The sequence below is a fragment of the Hipposideros armiger genome, unplaced genomic scaffold (genome assembly GCF_001890085.2).
Source record: "Hipposideros armiger isolate ML-2016 unplaced genomic scaffold, ASM189008v1 scaffold_315, whole genome shotgun sequence".
Lineage (NCBI taxonomy): Eukaryota > Metazoa > Chordata > Mammalia > Chiroptera > Hipposideridae > Hipposideros > Hipposideros armiger.
Genome location: NW_017731665.1, coordinates 1,035,881 through 1,051,325, shown reverse-complemented (window position 1 = coordinate 1,051,325; position 15,445 = coordinate 1,035,881). Strand labels below are relative to the sequence as shown.

Genomic DNA, 15,445 nt, shown 5'->3' with positions numbered 1-15,445 from the left:
TAATGGACACTCAGGTATGGCTCCAACTGGACTACGTTTAAAACAAGAAAAAAAAAAACGCAGCTGGCTATGTGGGAGGAATCTTGTATCGAGCTGCATTCCCTCGGCATGACTGGACGCCATACTGCCCTTGGTGAACGATGGCTTTTTAATTCTTTTCATACTTTTTTATATTCACCTAGTGTCTCTGGGGTGGCCGTTAATTACCAAGCACCGTACTAGGCTCCGGGGATATGTTGGGGTGCAGCCCCTTCCCTTCCTGTAGAGCTTACATTTTAATGGAAAGAGGCACAAAATAAGCACTTAAGTATTTAAACAGGTAAGAATTTCAGATGGTCAGAAATCTGAATAAAATCAAACAGTAATGAGGCGACCAGGGTAAAGTGGGGCAACTGCTGCTTTAGATGAGAGGGTTAGGAAAGGCCTTCGAGCCGATGGAGAAGGAGCCAGCCATTGTTGATGGAAAGGTGTCCTATGAAGAGAAAAGGGTGAGGACAGTGGCCCAGAGAATAGCATGGGAAGTCCTTGGAGGGTCTTCAGCAGGAAGGAACATAGTTATTATTAACGACGCTGAGCCCTGCCTCTGTGCTGGCTCTCTGAACACTTTATTTTTTTTATAACCTTTTCTTGCCTGTTATTTTACTTCACATCTTTATTTTTTTTAATTTTTTTGTAGAGGGCAGTGTCACTGGCCCTCATATGTGGGATCCGAACCGGGGCCCTCTGGCGTCCCAAGCCAGCTCTTAACCAACGCGCCACTCGGCCGGCCCCTCTGAACACTTTACATCCCTCACTCCATTTAATCCTCACCATAAATCCTGTTACCTTCTCTGTAATATCAAGAAGCAGTGGCTGAGGTACTTTTCCCAGTTAGTGAACAAGCCAGGAGTCACACCCAGACAGCCTGGACTCTAGAACCTACCTGCCTAATCACATCTAGAACCACCTGCAGGAAGCAAATCCATGTTGGTAAGTTAGCTGTGTGACCAGAGGCTGAGCCGATCTCATTTTTTTCCAGGTGTACAAAAGAGCCAAGGCACTGGACCAGTCTGACAACGACATGTCTGCCGTGTACCGGGCCTACATACACTAAGCCCCCACCCCCCCAATCTTCCCTCTGACCCCCTCTTCCTCACACGGGGTTGGGGTCCTGGGACTTCACTCTGGACCAGTCCACCTGTCTCCATCTCCTTTTATACAGACTTTGAGACTTGGCATCAGCACAGTACACAGCATTACTCCTCCCCTGGAGGTCCTGGGGAGGGGAGGGGTGTCAGCAGGATTGGCCTATGGGAAAGCTCTTGAGCTGGGCACTGGCCCTAGGGCCAGGTGGCTGTGTGTTCACACACACACACACACACACACACACGCGCACACACGCACGCACACAGGCTCTTGCCCCAGGATAGAAGCTGCCCAGAAACTGCTGCCTGGCTTTTTTTTTCCTTCTTCTGAGCTTGTCTTATTTCAGACCCCTTCTAGTGAAAGAACTAGAATCAGCAGTGAGAGCTGGAAGCCTTCCCACTGCTCTCAGAGCAGAGGCTGTGGTCAGGTCCACATCCCCCACTGGACCCCCTGCAGAGAGAGGCTCTGGGCCAAGGTGCACCAGCACAGACTAAACAGAGGGTCCCGCGGGCCCTCCAACTCAGGTGACCAGCTGAGGAGGATTGTCATGTTGAAGCTACCAGTGTGTAACCAACTCTCCAGAAATGCCTTTGTGAAGTGAAAAGAGATTGGCAAAGTCAAGTGAAGACAGACCTCTGGCTTTCCAGGGAGAGCAGCAAATAGCCAGCCTATAAGTGAGCTTCACAGAAGCCTGCTGTCCTCGCTGCTCTTCAGCACCTGTCCCAGAAGTCACCGTCACTGCGGAGCCCTGGGCTGGGATCAGACTTCCTTACTCTGGTGTAGCGGGGGCTCACTCCTCACCAGGCTGTTTTAGTATTTAGATTTGCATTCCTGCCCTTAGGAAGGGGCTCTGAGGGCCACCAACTGAGGAGTGGAGGGAAGGGGATGGGCTCCCTCGGTTTCCGTTATGCCCCACACTCAGCACGTAGTTCTGAAGATCCACCCTGACCCGGTCCCCTCACAACGGCCCCACCTACTCCCACCTGTCCCTGCACAAGTCTTCCGCATGCCGACCTCTCTCCCTTCTCTTCCCTTTCCCCTTTTCCGCCCATGGAGACAGTATTTCTTCCTGTCTGTCCCTTTGGCCCAGACCCAGCCTTGAACGATGACCATGTCTTAGGCTCAACTCTTGAAACAGGAATGAGTGTCTTCATCAGCAGCATGGTCTTCAGTGCTTCCAGGGCCTGGGGGTCTGTCAGGAGGGAAGAGGAGAGCTGGGCCTGACCAAACCTGAACTAACTGACCCTCAGATGGATCCAAGACATCCTCGAGGCCCTAGCATTTCTCCTTGGATAGGGGACCAGAGAGGGTTGAAATGTGGCATGAGAACAAGGAGAAGTCACCTAAAGGATGTCAGTGTTGTCTCCCTCTGCATGGGGTGCATTTTCCAAAGTCATACTTCGCAGGTCAGCATTTATAGTGAATACATAATGAGGTGGCCACACTGGTGTGGGTCCCTCCTCACAACCTTGGCCCTTTTCCAACTGATCAGAACCCCAGTTAAGGGATCTCAGAAGACATGGGGGGGGAGGGGCAAGGAAGATGCCTGTGGGTTTTTAGCACAGTTGATTTCACTGGGATTTTGAATTCTTTTCTGTCTGAACACAAAGCCTGTTATAGTCCTAGCTGGACACTGGGGGGTGGGAGTGGGGGGAGATGCTGTAATGAAACTGGTTAGTCAATGTTGTCTTAATATTGTTGACAGTTCTGTAAAGTTCCTTTTTATGAATATTTCTGTTTAAGCTATTTCACCTTTGTTTTGAAATCCTTCCCTTTTAAGGAGAAAATGTGACACTTGTGAAAAGCTTGTAAGAAAGCCCCTCTGCCACCCCTTTTTTTTTCCTTTAAACGACAAATCTAGGTAATTAAGGTTGTGAATTTTTATTTTTGCTTTGTTTTTAATGAACAATTGTCTTTCAGAATAGGATTGTGTGATAATGTTTAAATGGCAAAAACAAAACATGATTTTGTGCAATTAACAAAAAGCTACTGCAAGCAAAATAAAACGTTTCTTGATAACACAACTGTGACTGATTACCTTGGCGGTAACCTGCGCCTGGACACCAACCGCCTGACCGCCGTGCGGTGGAGGGAGGGGGAGGATGGGAGACAAGTCGGCGAGCCGGGCGCGGAGCGGCGGCCTCGTGAAGGCCGGCCCCTCGCTTCCTCCTGGACCAACCGAACCAGATGGACGATGGCGAGAGCTAAATGCCCCATTGGCCAGTCGCCAGGCACTACGAAAGCAAACCATCCCGCTGGCCAATCGATGAGTGCAAGCGAGGCAGGGCGCCCTATCAGAGCCGCGGAGGGGCGGGACAAGGGCCGCAGCTCACAGGCCCGAGAGCGCGGCGCTGGTGGCAGCTGCGGACCGCGTCCCGCAGCCGGAGCGAGCAGGTTTTCGTACCCGCCAGCCTCGTTCCATTCCGTTGTGTCGTGAGCCGGGGGCGGGGCAGAATGCCTTCTCAGCCAATCGGTGGCAGGGGGAAATGTTTCGGGGGGCGGGGCTGGCTCCTGCTCAGTCAATCGGCGGCCGGGGGTGGGTCCCAACGCCGGGAACAGACGAAGCTGCGGGCGGCTGGCCGGAGACTGTCGCTGGGCGGAGAGCGGCGACCATGGCGACCGCAATGGCAGCGACAGCAGTGGAGCGGGCGGTGCTGGTGAGGCGCGCGGGCTGGCGGCCGGGATGGGTCGGGGGCTGTGGGCCCAAGCGGCTGACAGCGGCCTGTCCCCGCAGGAGGAGGAATTCCGCTGGCTGCTGCACGACGAAGTGCACGCCGTGCTGAGGCAGCTGCAGGACATCCTCAAGGTAACACCTTGCGGGTCGCCGCGGGCCTTGGCGTGCTCCCACCTTCCCTAGCCTCCCCTGGCGCGGCTTCTTCTCTCCGGCCGGCAGCGCCTTCCTCCCGAGAGCCTGCTGTGTGCCCGAAGGCGCGATGTTCAGACGGGGCCCCGCCTTCAGTGGACTTGTCCAGTCAGAGGCACCAGCAGATAATTACCCGATTCCACAAGCAGCTGTGTGAGCTCCGTGGGTCTGGGTTGAGCCCCAGGGTGGGGCGTGGTAGGCCTTCGAAGCAGCGACATTTAACCTGAGATCTGAAGGACCCCACCATTGTGACATGAGCCAAGTACTCATCCTCTCTTGGCCTCTCAATCGTCATTTGTTAAAAGGAGATAACAGTACAGGCCTCACAGGGCTGTCGTGAAGATAAGCCAGCCAGTCAACTCACAAATGTCCAGGCATTGCCTAGTATAGCCAGAATTGCGGGTTGCCATGACTACTGTGGTTCCCCGATTCTGCTCTCCACACCCTAGCACCTTAATCAAGCTGTGATGGTTTCTGTTCTGTATCCTCATGTTGGACACGGTTGGCTAGGCGCCCCGGGAATGTGGAAGAAGTTGGTGCCTGCTCAAGTAGGACCTGAAACTCAGGCCGTGGGGGAGGGGCCGGAGCTGCCGAAAGGTGCCCTGGAGGCTTGGGTAGGGTGTTCCGGTGAGGCCAGCCCACCTTGTTCCTCCCCTAGCCGACCTGGGAATGGGGCTTCCGGAAAGACTGCTGGGCTGGATTGGGTGAACTTTACCCCGCTCTTCTCTGTCCTCCAGGAGGCCGCTGTCCGCTTTACTCTTCCTGGCTCAGGCACTGAGGGGCCTGCCAAGCAAGAGAATTTCATCCTGGGCAGCTGTGGGTGAGCCCAGGCTGGGGCAGAAATCGGGAGGAGGGGGCTGGATGGGCTCCTTGGCAGGGGGTGCGCCTGGGATACGCTCTAGGAGAGGTGGCATAGCCAAGGCCCTGCCCTGCAGACTGATTTCAGCTCCAATATCCAAAGGGTGTGCAGTGAGACAGGCGGTGGGACAAGTCGGACCACCCTGTGACAGCCAGGGGCTGCCCTTCTGGATGGGCCGGGTAGTAGGAGGGGGCAGCTGCAGGCACTGTTTTGACTCCTATGTGTTGTAGCACAGACCAGGTGAAGGGCGTGCTGACTCTGCAAGGGGACGCGCTGAGCCAGGCGGTGAGTCCCTGGCCCCTCTCCCCTCCCTATGTTGCTGGAGAAGCCAGTGGGGAAGAGTATGGGGGCCTCCTGCTTATTTCAGCTCTGCCATTAGCTGGCTGTGTGACTCTGGGCAGCATCCTTGACCTCTCTGGGCCTCAGTTTCCTCGCTTGTAAAATGACAACAGCCCCCAACCTCCTCGTGGGACTGGTGTGTGGCTTCAGTGAGAGGTGCAGGAAGAGGATGCTTTGCACACAACCTAGCCCAGAGTCTAGGCCTGTGAAGCATGCGCATTGGCAGGTAAGGCTGGCCCCAGATCAAAGCGGAATCAGCTAACATCTAAGCTCCATCTGCACCCGATTCTGTGCCAGGCGCCAAGGCATGGGAGAAGGTCCCTCTCCTTCATGGGTGGGCATTCAGTCTGTTATCTGTGTAAATGTTCCCTATCTGCCCACAGTCACACGTCTGCTCCCAGCCGAGGCGAGCTTCCCCTTTCTTGGCCTCTTTTCCCTTTCATTTGTTTGTTCCTCTTGGACCTGAGTTCCTGTTTCCTGACCTCCCTATTCATTCCCTGCCCGCCGCCCCCCCCCTCCAATGGCCAAGGTATTGGGAATCTGCGCCCCCTCCCCCCACCCCACAGGAGTGGCTGGGGCCTGAGTCACCACACACACCCTGTTTCTGCCCCTGGCTCAAGGGCTCAGAGTGGCCAAAAGCAGGAGGGCATCCCTCTGCTGGCTTATCCCTCTCTTGCCCATCAGGACGTGAACCTGAAGATGCCCCGGAACAACCAGCTGCTGCATTTCGCCTTCCGGGAGGACAAGCAGTGGAAGCTGCAGCAGGTAACCAGACCCTTCCCTGGCCAAGGCTTAGGCCACAAGGGCAGGCAGGGGCAGGCCTGCAGGCCTCCAGGGGCTGGCCACTGTGGGGATTTGTGGCCACAGCAAGCCCCGGAAGGTGTTTCCTAGCAGTGAAGCTGGAATGGGCGGGGCCTGAGGTTCTAGAGCCTAGCTTTGTGGGAGTTAGAGAACCTGTCCTTCTGTAGGCCCCCAGTCCCCCAGCAGGAACCACAGGGATCCCCCTGAACAAGTCACTTCTTGCCCAGAGCCTCCAGGGCCTTCCCATGGCTTTGGGGGACCAAGTCCACGCCCTACCAACTCCTACATGACTGGGCTCTAGCCTCTGTCCCTACCACCCCAACTGGCCATGAACAGTCTCTACCTCCTGGCGTTTGCTTGTGCTTGTCACTCTGCCTGATGTCCTTTCCCCCAGCTTTTCTCATCACATGGGTGTCAGCTCAAAATTCACCTCCCTAAGGCCTCCTCTGATGCCCCCCATCTAAGAGGCTTCCCCTCCATCAGCCTGTTTTATTTCCTTGTGCGAGTCATGCGTGCAGTCTGTTATCTTGTGGCTTTACTCTGTTACCATCTATTCTGTTTTAGAACGTGAGCTACATGAGGCCAGGGACCGAGGCTGCCTCAGTCTGAGCCATATGCCCAGCACCCAGCTAGGCAACATCTATGGGGGAGGGGTCAGGCAAGCAGCACCCACCAACCCCTCCCAGGATGATAGCCCCTCAGAGTGGGAGCCCATGGGCTGGCACCTAGGAGACTGTGGCTGCTCTGAAGTTGGCACCTTTCCCTGCTGGGGCCCAGCCCACTGACTGTTCATTGGCGCTGTTTTAAGATCCAGGATGCCAGGAACCACGTGAGCCAAGCCATTTACCTCCTGGACAACCGGGATGAGAACTACCAGTTCAGGACAGGAGCAGAAGTCCTCAAGGTGAGCTTCCTGCAGGTGCAGAGGAGCCAGGTTCCCCACCCCAGCCATGGCCCCCGACTAGGCCCCTGAGAGCTCTGCCCTCATGTCCTCAAGTATAGCTGACGGTTAGCCCTTCATCTCTCAGTGTACGCAGAGCCAGTCGAATGGCTCACGGCCCACACTCCAGAACCAGACGTCAGTTCTGATCCTAGGGGCTCCACTACACGCTGTGCAGCCTCAAGTCACTTAGCCACTCTGTGCCTCCATATCCTCTCCTACCCCGTAAAAAGGGGGACGAGGTAGTGACTACCAATTGTGATAATGTAAGTAAAGCAGCCCCTAGTTGGTGCTCTGTAAATAGTAGCTGCTAGTAGTAGTACTAGCAATAGAAAAACCATGATTAACAAAGTCGACTCATAAGGCATGGAGGGAACAGCTGAGCCTGGATGCCCCGGACTCATGCTTGAGCTCTGCCCCTGACTTTCTGTGTGTCCTAAGGTGGTTCACCTACCCTCTTTGGACCTCTGGTTCCTCATAGGAAACTTAAAACTAGATAGACTCAGGACCCTCCCAGAACTGTGACTGCCCTGGGGGTGTAATGTCCAGCCCCCATGCGTCCGCCCAACAATTTTGCGTTTCCGGGAGCCAGGCCACTGCAGGGCCCACAGCGACATCTGGAAGCAGTGGAATCTGGGGCTCTGAGAAGTCCAAGCCAGGGCTTTGCTCCGTGGCAACGGGAAGGGATGAGTTCCAGATGGTTCTACTGTTTATCAGCTATGTGACCTTATCCCTTCAGGGCCTCAGTTTCCTCACCTGTGAAAATGGAGCTGGTGCCTGACTTAAGTCCTCAACTCAGCTGTCACTTTGCATCCTCCAGGAAGCCCTCCCTTGCACCCTAGTTGGATTAGGGCCCCTTCTTCTAAACTCCTTAATTGCTTTCACCCCCATCCACCAAGCTCTTAGACTGACTCCTGGGATCTTCCATTACCTATTGGATCAGCACCCAAGATCCTATGGTAGAACCTCCTGGAGCAGTGGTCCACAGTGCAGATGTCCTGCCTTCCACCCCCAGCTGCATCTTTTACAAGCCCTCCACTTTTAGGGGTTCAGGCCCTGAGACCAGGACCACCAGGGCAGAGCTGGGAGCCCCCATAACTTTGTCGCTTCATGAGGCTGGGGTTGATGGGGGTGGGATCAGGACCAGGACCTGCTGCCCTCACAGCAGCTGTGACCAGCCCCCTTCCCCCAGTTGATGGACGCCGTGATGCTGCAGCTGACCAGAGCTCGCAACCGGCTCACCACCCCAGCCACCCTCACTCTGCCTGAGATCGCCGCCAGCGGCCTCACGGTCAGTGCCACAGGCCAGGAGAGGAGGTCCCCTGGGAGGGATACAGGTGCCAAGGGGTCCTGGAAGCCCCAGATTGTCATCGGTCAGAGTTCTGTAGTTTTCTGGGATCAGATCCTCGGCTTCCATCCTATGTCCCCCAAATATATCACCCTTGGTCTGAGTCAGTGGTTCCCAAGCCCGGTGGAGCAGGAAGTTACCTGGGGCACCTGGGAAGAGTGGAAGCCCTAGTCCATAGCATGGGGACTGGGATTCCCCCCAGGTGGTTGTTGGGGGTCCTGTGCCTGCCCAGCCCTCATGCTGCCTGCCTGCCCACAGCGGATGTTTGCCCCTGCCCTGCCCTCCGACGTGCTGGTCAATGTCTACATCAACCTCAACAAGCTCTGCCTCACTGTGTACCAGCTGCACGCCCTGCAGCCCAACTCCACCAAGGTGAGCAGGACCCTGCCCACCTCCCCACCACCGCCCCCACAGGTCCATGCCCTACAACCCTGCGGGCCTAACCGGGTCTGGTGCTCTTCTGCCTAGAACTTCCGCCCGTCTGGAGGCTCTGTGCTTCACAGCCCTGGGGCCATGTTGTAAGTACACTGCTGGGAGGGGGTGCCCTGGAGCGCCCTCCACACCCCAGCCCTCTGCACTTCAGGGGCTGGGGGCTCAGGGACCCTCCCCTCTCCCCACAGCGAATGGGGTTCCCAGCGTCTGGAGGTGAGCCACGTCCACAAAGTGGAGTCTGTGATCCCGTGGCTCAATGATGCCCTCGTCTTCTTCACCGTCTCCCTGCAGCTCTGCCAGCAGCTCAAGGATAAGGTGGGGGCACCGGGTGGCAGAGTCGAGGCTGGGCCACACTCTCAGACAGACTGGGCCATCCAGGCAGCAGACTGCTAAGCCCTTTCATTTTGGGGGGATTCCAAGGGCTCTTCTCACACACACCTCCAAATTACACCCAAATCTTAAGGTCCGTTGTACTCTCTGCACACACCAGACAGATGGGCCATGGTGTTGTTGGGCAACAGTACCCTCTCCCTGACACATCGCCCTTGGATGACCTTGAAACCTCACCGAGGTCACAGGGTGCAGGGGGGTCCAGGCCTCCCAACACCACCACTCACCATGTCCCCTCACCTTTCTTCCTCCCCAGATCTCCGTGTTCTCCAGCTACTGGAGCTACAGGCCTTTCTAAGCTGAGCGCCCAAGAGCCTGTCCCCCGGGGAAGTGGCCCCTGACCAGGGGGTCCCTGTCCCTACCGCACACACTCGGCGTGTGGGCCAGAGCCAGAGCCGCCACTGTGGGCAATTTACTTTGCTCTCTGCCCCGTCCTGCCCATCACATTTGCACAGATGGGAGTGAACACTGGAACCCCCCAGGGGGAAGGGATTCTGGCTTGCTTTTTGTTTTAGATGGGGGTGGGTCTGGAAGCTGGGGCGAGAGATGGCCCACATTCCAAGCCCTGCCCTTTGGACTCAAGGCGGGGCCCGGCCAGGGCTCTTCCCAGGGTTCTCTCTCCTCCCCGCTTTGCTGCCTGCCTGCCAAGCTGCCCCCAGGATAGTGAGGGGCAGCCGCACCCCCCTTCCCTCTGGAAGGTGAGGGGTGGGTGGTGACCCTAAGCTGTGAGTTGGGAAAGAAGGAGGCGGAAGTGGGAAGATGGAAGCCACCCGCCATGAGCTGGAGAGCCCTTGACTGTTTGCTTGGCAACAGTGCCAGGGCCTCCAAGAAATAAAGCACATCCGACTTCACCTGGAATCCGTCTATCTGTATGTCTGTCTGAGCGGGGACAGATTGGGGGTCCTTGTTGGTGAGAGCTGGGTGGACTACCCAGTGACTGGGCCCCTGGCCGCCTCACACCACCTTTAAGAGGGTCCTCCCAGCTGCCGAGGGGCTGACAGGGGTATTGCCTGGGGAGTTGGTCCCGGCTTCCCCTCCCGTGGGCAGCTGGAGGGTGACAGCCAGGCCACTGAAGGTTGTGAGGGACCAGGTAGGCATCTACATGGAGCAGTGAGTGCCCGCACTCCCCAACCCTTGAGGGGAGGTCGGAACATACTTCAGACTCAGGATCTGGGCAAACAAAGCCATGTTACTGTTGCCCGGCAGGACACATGGGCAGAAGGGCAGGGACTGGCCGCGTTAAGGATCCAGGGCCAAGTTATCCACGCCCTTGGAGCTTTCCTGCAAGAGAGGCACAGAGCGGGGCCCGGTGAGCTTCACTCCTTCCCTGCTGCCCCTCACCCCCCCCCTCCAGAGGAGGCCCAGCGGCCCCCCTACCACTGCCTCCTGCACCCCAGTGCAATTCCTGGTCTGCCAGCGGCCAGCAAGTCTCACCTGCATGGCTCTCACCTTTGGGGACCTGGAGCTCTGGCGGCAGCAGTGGTGGCAGCAGCAGTGGAGACAGGCAAGTAGCAGCAGGAGCAACACGGTGCCTGGGGGCAGGATGGGTGTTCAGCCCTGGCCCTCGGCCTGGGACCTGGCACAGGAGGCTGATAGGCCAGACGCAGAGACCACACTCACCCAGGAAGACAAGGAAGATGATGAAGGCAGCGGTGTCCCAGTGGGACTGGAACGGGTTGCGGGACTTCAGTTTCCCCAGCACTTCCTGGGCCGTGGTCTCCAGCTCCTCCAGGCTGTCCATCTCGGCTGGGTCCTGGGTGCTACCTGCCCCAGCCCCCCAGAGGGAGCCCCTCAGAACCCTGGTCTCCTCTGGGACCAGGCCACCTATAGGCCTCCCACACAGTCCAGCCCCTGCCCCTTTCACACCACCCTCCAGGCCCCAGCCTCACTTCCACTCCGCTCCTTGCCAGGTCCCTCTGGTCCTGGTCCTGACCTTGGCCTGGGCAGCCCCCTCCCCTCCCACTCCCCGGAGCAGCCCCACCCCCAGACCCCAACCTACTTCAGAGCACCCCCAGCCAAGCAGGCCCTAACTCCTGGAAGCACAGACTACTTCCTGCTTCCGTATCCACACCACCTGAGGCCTTGGCGACCAGCCCCACCCTCCCCAGAGCCAGCCTGGGGCTGCCGGAGCTCCGGAGGGTGGGGCCTGTGCCCCAACAGGTGTGCTTCCTGCCTCCCAACAGCAGCAGGTGCTGTTGGACCCTGGAGGAGGCTATGGGCCTGCCAGCCTCCTCATCCCAGGGCTTTTGAACTTTTTCTCAATAGAACAGACAAGCAGCCTGGAACCAGTGGGCACTCAACTGCTGTTGACTTCATGAATGAAGAAAAGACAGGAGAGAGGCAGGGAGGCGGGGAAAGGGGGTAGGGAGGAGTTGTGCCTGTTCCACCAGCCTTTCCTTGGACCGCGGGCATGTGCCTGGCATCACACTAGGCGTCTTCTGGATCCTTGTTTTCTCTGTTCTAATCCTCACGATAACCCTATGGTTATTGCCTCTCAAATGACCTCTTTCCCCAGAACTCGGGGCCTCAGGCCCCTGACCCTGTCCAGCAAGGCAGCTTCACTCCTGCCTCCTCGCCGAGAGAGCAGGCATGCGTCCAGGCCCACCAGAGGCCAGAGACTGCTCAGCACACGAGGTTGGCTGTAAACTGTGGACGCAAGTTCTTGTAATGCATATAATCTAGCAGGGAAGAACTCATCAGCTAATGTTAGCTCTACGTACATTGCCTGATGTATTCCTCTTGGCAATCCTAACGTGGGTCTGATTGTTATTCCCATTTTACAGGTGTGAAAGTTGAGGCCTTGAAAAGCTCACCAACCAGCTCAAGACACATCTAATTTTTTATTGTTATTGACATACTACCACAAACTTTGTGGCTTAAAATAATACAAATTTATTACCTCACAGCTCTGGAGGTGAGTCGAAAAGAGTTAGTAGGGCGGTGTTTCTTCCAGAGGCTCTAGGGGCGAATCCATTCCTTGGTTCATGCCCCAGCCCCATAACTTCAGTTTCTGCTTCTACCCTCACCTCTTCTCCGACTCTACCTTCCTGCCTCCCTCTTATAAGGAACCCTGTGATTACACTGGCCCAGGATAATCTCCCAACCAAAATCCTTAATCACCTCTGCAAAGTCCCTTTGCCATGTCAGGTAACGTATTCCGTGGTGACAGGGATTAGGATGGAAATATCTTTAGGGGCCATGATTCTGCCAACCACACCCAGGGAGCAGAGAAGCCAGAATTGAGGCACAGGTGTTCAGATCCCCAAGCCCTTGACCATCATATTAGAGGGTCTCCTGTGCTTGGCTCCCCATCTTACACCCTCCCTACACCCACTCCGTCACATTCTGAGATCTCAGATTCCTGTTCCAGAGCAAGGGTCGTTTTGAAATGACTGGAACGTACTATTGCAAAAGGACGGGGGTGCAGCCCAGTGGAAAACAGTCTGGCAGTTCCTCAAAAGTTACACAGTGTTATACAACCCAGCAATTCCACTCCTAGGTGTGTACACCAAAGAGAACTGGAAACAAGTCCTCAAAGACTTGTACACAACTGTTGACAGCAGCTCTAATCACAATAGGCAAGGTGGAAGCAACCCAAGTGTCCATCAACTAATGAATAGGTAAAACGTGGTCTATCCATGCAGTGGAATACTATGCAGCCATTAAAAGGAATGCAGCACTGGCACAGGCCACAACATGGATGAACCTAAAAAACGTGATGCTCAGTGAAAGAGACCAGTCACAAAAGGCCACATGTTGTGTGATTCCATTTATATGAATTGTACAGAACAGGCAAATCCACAGAGACAGGAAGAAGTTAGTGGTCAGCAAGGGGGATGGGAAGTGTGTGCTCAGTGGTTATGGGGTTTCCTTTAGGGGTGATGAACATGTCTTGGAACTAGATAGAAGTGGTTTTGCAACATTGTGAATGTACTAAATGTCTCTGATCTGTTCACTTTGAAATGGCTAATGGTTAATGTGATGTGAATTTCATCTCATTTGGAAGAGAAAGTGGGGAGGAAGGCTGACAACTGTGGCCCCTGCCCTCCCGCTCCACTTGACCTGCCTGGGTGGACAGGAGGCCCACGGTTCCTTCCTCTCCCCACTGACCCTCTTCCAGTCCAGACCTCTGGGTGCCTTGTTTCCTGTTTGTCATTCCCATTATGAAAGTCAGATTTGCTCATTAAAGAAAATCTGAGAAACTCCAAGGTGATAAAAGACAAAAACCAACTGTGGAGCCCCCAGATCCAAACAGAACAATGATGGGTTGGGGGTAGTTTTGGGTGGGTCAGATCCCCAGACTCGGATCCTGATCCCAGCTGTTAACACCCACCAGTGTGTGACCTAGGGCACCGTCCCTGACCCCTCTCTGCCTCAGTTTCCTCATCTGTAAAAATGGGTGTGTTTACAGGTTGTTGTGAGGATTGACTGGAATAATCAACATAGATGCTCCCTTAGTACAATGATGCACTAGATCACAGGCACTAAGTGTGTGTTACTCTCACCCAACTTGTGACTGTGCTTCCCTCCAGTCCTTTGTCTTCAATATACATCTGGGCTCACCCGCCATCCTCACATTTTACCCTCCACTTCTCCCAGTCAGCGTAGCCAAGAGCATCTTGCCAATGACTGCTGCTTTTCTTTGGCAAACCTGATCCTCCAATTCGCAATCCCTGTAGATGCCCAATGAGGCTTTCTTCCCCCCAACTTTTCAGAATCCTGCATCACTCACATGTGACGGTTTTCTGGGAGAAAGGGCTTTCTCTGCAGAGAGGCGTATTTCCTGAGGGGACATTCCCAGAGGCGGAATCTGCTCCGGTTCAAGGTCAATCCATGCGGCACTCTTTGGTCATTGCACAGAAAGTTCTCATTTGCTGTGAGAAGGCAGCCAGCCTCACTGAATCCCTCAAAACCTGTGGAGTTGTAGCCTGAGAGATTTCTCTGCTGGGAATGGAACCACGTTCAGATCAGGCCCTCCCAGTCCTCCCACCCAGGGCCCTGCCCAGCCCACTCCAAGCCTTGAAAGTGAAGGTTAAGCCTCTGTTGTCAGGTGTGTAGACGGTGAGGGGGTAGAAGAACATGGGCGGAGGGACAGAAGGCTGAATGGAGCACAGGACAGTCGAGGTGAGTGGGTTGGGGCAGAGTTGGTGAGCCCCAGTGGACATGGCGGGGTTAGTAAATAGTTTTACTGGCACACAGCCATGCCCGTCCCTTGTCTGCTTTCACACTACAATGGCAGAGCTGAAGAGTGATTGCAACGGAGATTTTATAATCTGCAAAGCCTAAAACCTATACCATCTGAGAACTGTTTGCCAACATCTGAGACAGAGAATTGCTCAGGGCTTGCAAACTCAGGTGCCAGGAAACAGGTGAGAAAGAACTGGGTGAGATGCACTTGGTATAAGAAACATCAGGAGGACATTAGAGATGGGTGGGGTGTATGGCAAATGAGAGCACATGGCCCAACTAAAGAGGGCAGTTCGAGGCAGCTGTGGGCCGGACCCAGGCTTTCCAGGGCTTACAATTTCTGTGACACATTGGAAATCTAGATGTTCATGTGAATAAGAAAAGAGGAGAGAGGGAGCACATGGCCTCAGATCCCATCTCTGCTACTTCCTCACTATGTGACCTTGAACGACTTTGACTCTCATCTGTAAACTAGGGGTAGTAACAGCACTTATTTCATAGGACTGTGATGATTATTAAATAAGTTCCCATCTTAGGGCCCCTAGAACAGTGCCATGCTTAGACCAGTAATGTCTCGATGTTTCATCACTGACAATTTAAAGCACTATGGTGTCAGCAATGGACAGATTAAAGAAAACACACATATGTCCTGCTTTCCGGCTGTGGGTCACAACTTTGCATCCCCTGGCATAGTGGTTAAGGGACATGAACTTGGAAGTTGAAGAAACTGGCTGAATGAAGCCCTGTTCTGCATTCGTACCAGCTAGGAGACATTGGGCAAGGGAGCCCTGGGCACCTTGGGTTACTGCCTATCGTACTAAGTCGGGGTTGTCGTGACAATTATAGGGTAGTGTCCAGAAAGGACCTGGCAGAGCAGTTTACCTGTCCCTACCCTGAGTTCCCTGCTGCAGAGGAGCCCCCAGGTGGGGTCACGGAGAGGGGGTGGGGCTCAGATTCTTCAGTTAACTGTCACTTCCCCTCCTCCTCACCACACAGATCAGGGTCTGCCAGGACAGGGCAGCCCCTAAAGCATCCACAGGAACCCAGAGCTACCAGGTGCCACAGGAGGCTGCTTCTCTCTCTCTCAATCTCTCTCTCTCTCTCTCTCTCTCTCTCTCTCTCTCTCTCTCTCTCTCTCTCTCTCTCTCTCTCTCTCTCTCT

The 15,445-nt window shown here is 55.2% G+C and overlaps 3 protein-coding genes across 12 annotated transcripts in view; 2 read left to right on the top strand and 1 right to left on the bottom strand.

The window, feature by feature from the left end:
* Positions 1–3,149, top strand: part of GLYR1 (glyoxylate reductase 1 homolog) — a 34,635-nt gene extending 31,486 nt beyond the window's left edge. For all 5 annotated transcript variants that reach the window (XM_019660302.1, XM_019660301.1, XM_019660300.1 and 2 more), the window contains one exon: positions 1,019–3,149. In XM_019660302.1, the coding sequence (XP_019515847.1) occupies positions 1,019–1,093 (75 nt within the window). In that variant the 3' untranslated portion in view covers positions 1,094–3,149. The remainder of the gene's footprint in view (positions 1–1,018) is intronic.
* A 508-nt stretch (positions 3,150–3,657) lies between these two features.
* ROGDI (rogdi atypical leucine zipper) lies at positions 3,658–9,948 on the top strand. 4 transcript variants are annotated; one of them, XM_019660304.1, is made up of 11 exons: positions 3,658–3,782; positions 3,860–3,931; positions 4,726–4,808; positions 5,078–5,132; positions 5,871–5,951; positions 6,796–6,891; positions 8,120–8,218; positions 8,534–8,647; positions 8,744–8,793; positions 8,896–9,022; positions 9,354–9,948. In XM_019660304.1, the coding sequence occupies exons 1-11, from the start codon at positions 3,738–3,740 to the stop codon at positions 9,393–9,395; spliced, it is 864 nt and encodes a 287-aa protein (XP_019515849.1). In that variant the 5' UTR covers positions 3,658–3,737; the 3' UTR covers positions 9,396–9,948. The 4 variants fall into 4 exon arrangements, with proteins under 4 accessions (XP_019515849.1, XP_019515851.1, XP_019515852.1 ...); XM_019660306.1 differs by lacking the exons at positions 3,658–3,782; positions 3,860–3,931 and adding an exon at positions 3,938–4,602; XM_019660307.1 differs by lacking the exons at positions 3,658–3,782; positions 3,860–3,931; positions 4,726–4,808; positions 5,078–5,132 and adding an exon at positions 5,188–5,412.
* Positions 9,949–10,007: 59 nt separating this feature from the next.
* On the bottom strand, positions 10,008–11,260 carry SMIM22 (small integral membrane protein 22). Of its 3 annotated transcripts, none has more exons than XM_019660308.1 (4): positions 11,097–11,260; positions 10,718–10,861; positions 10,532–10,629; positions 10,008–10,378 (listed from the first exon to the last, which is right to left on the bottom strand). In XM_019660308.1, the coding sequence occupies exons 2-4, from the start codon at positions 10,836–10,838 to the stop codon at positions 10,337–10,339; spliced, it is 261 nt and encodes an 86-aa protein (XP_019515853.1). In that variant the 5' UTR covers positions 10,839–10,861; positions 11,097–11,260; the 3' UTR covers positions 10,008–10,336. The 3 variants fall into 3 exon arrangements, with proteins under 3 accessions (XP_019515853.1, XP_019515856.1, XP_019515855.1); XM_019660311.1 differs by having other exon boundaries at positions 10,547–10,629; positions 11,097–11,248; XM_019660310.1 differs by lacking the exon at positions 11,097–11,260 and adding an exon at positions 10,987–11,035.
* Between the last annotated feature and the right edge of the window lie 4,185 nt (positions 11,261–15,445).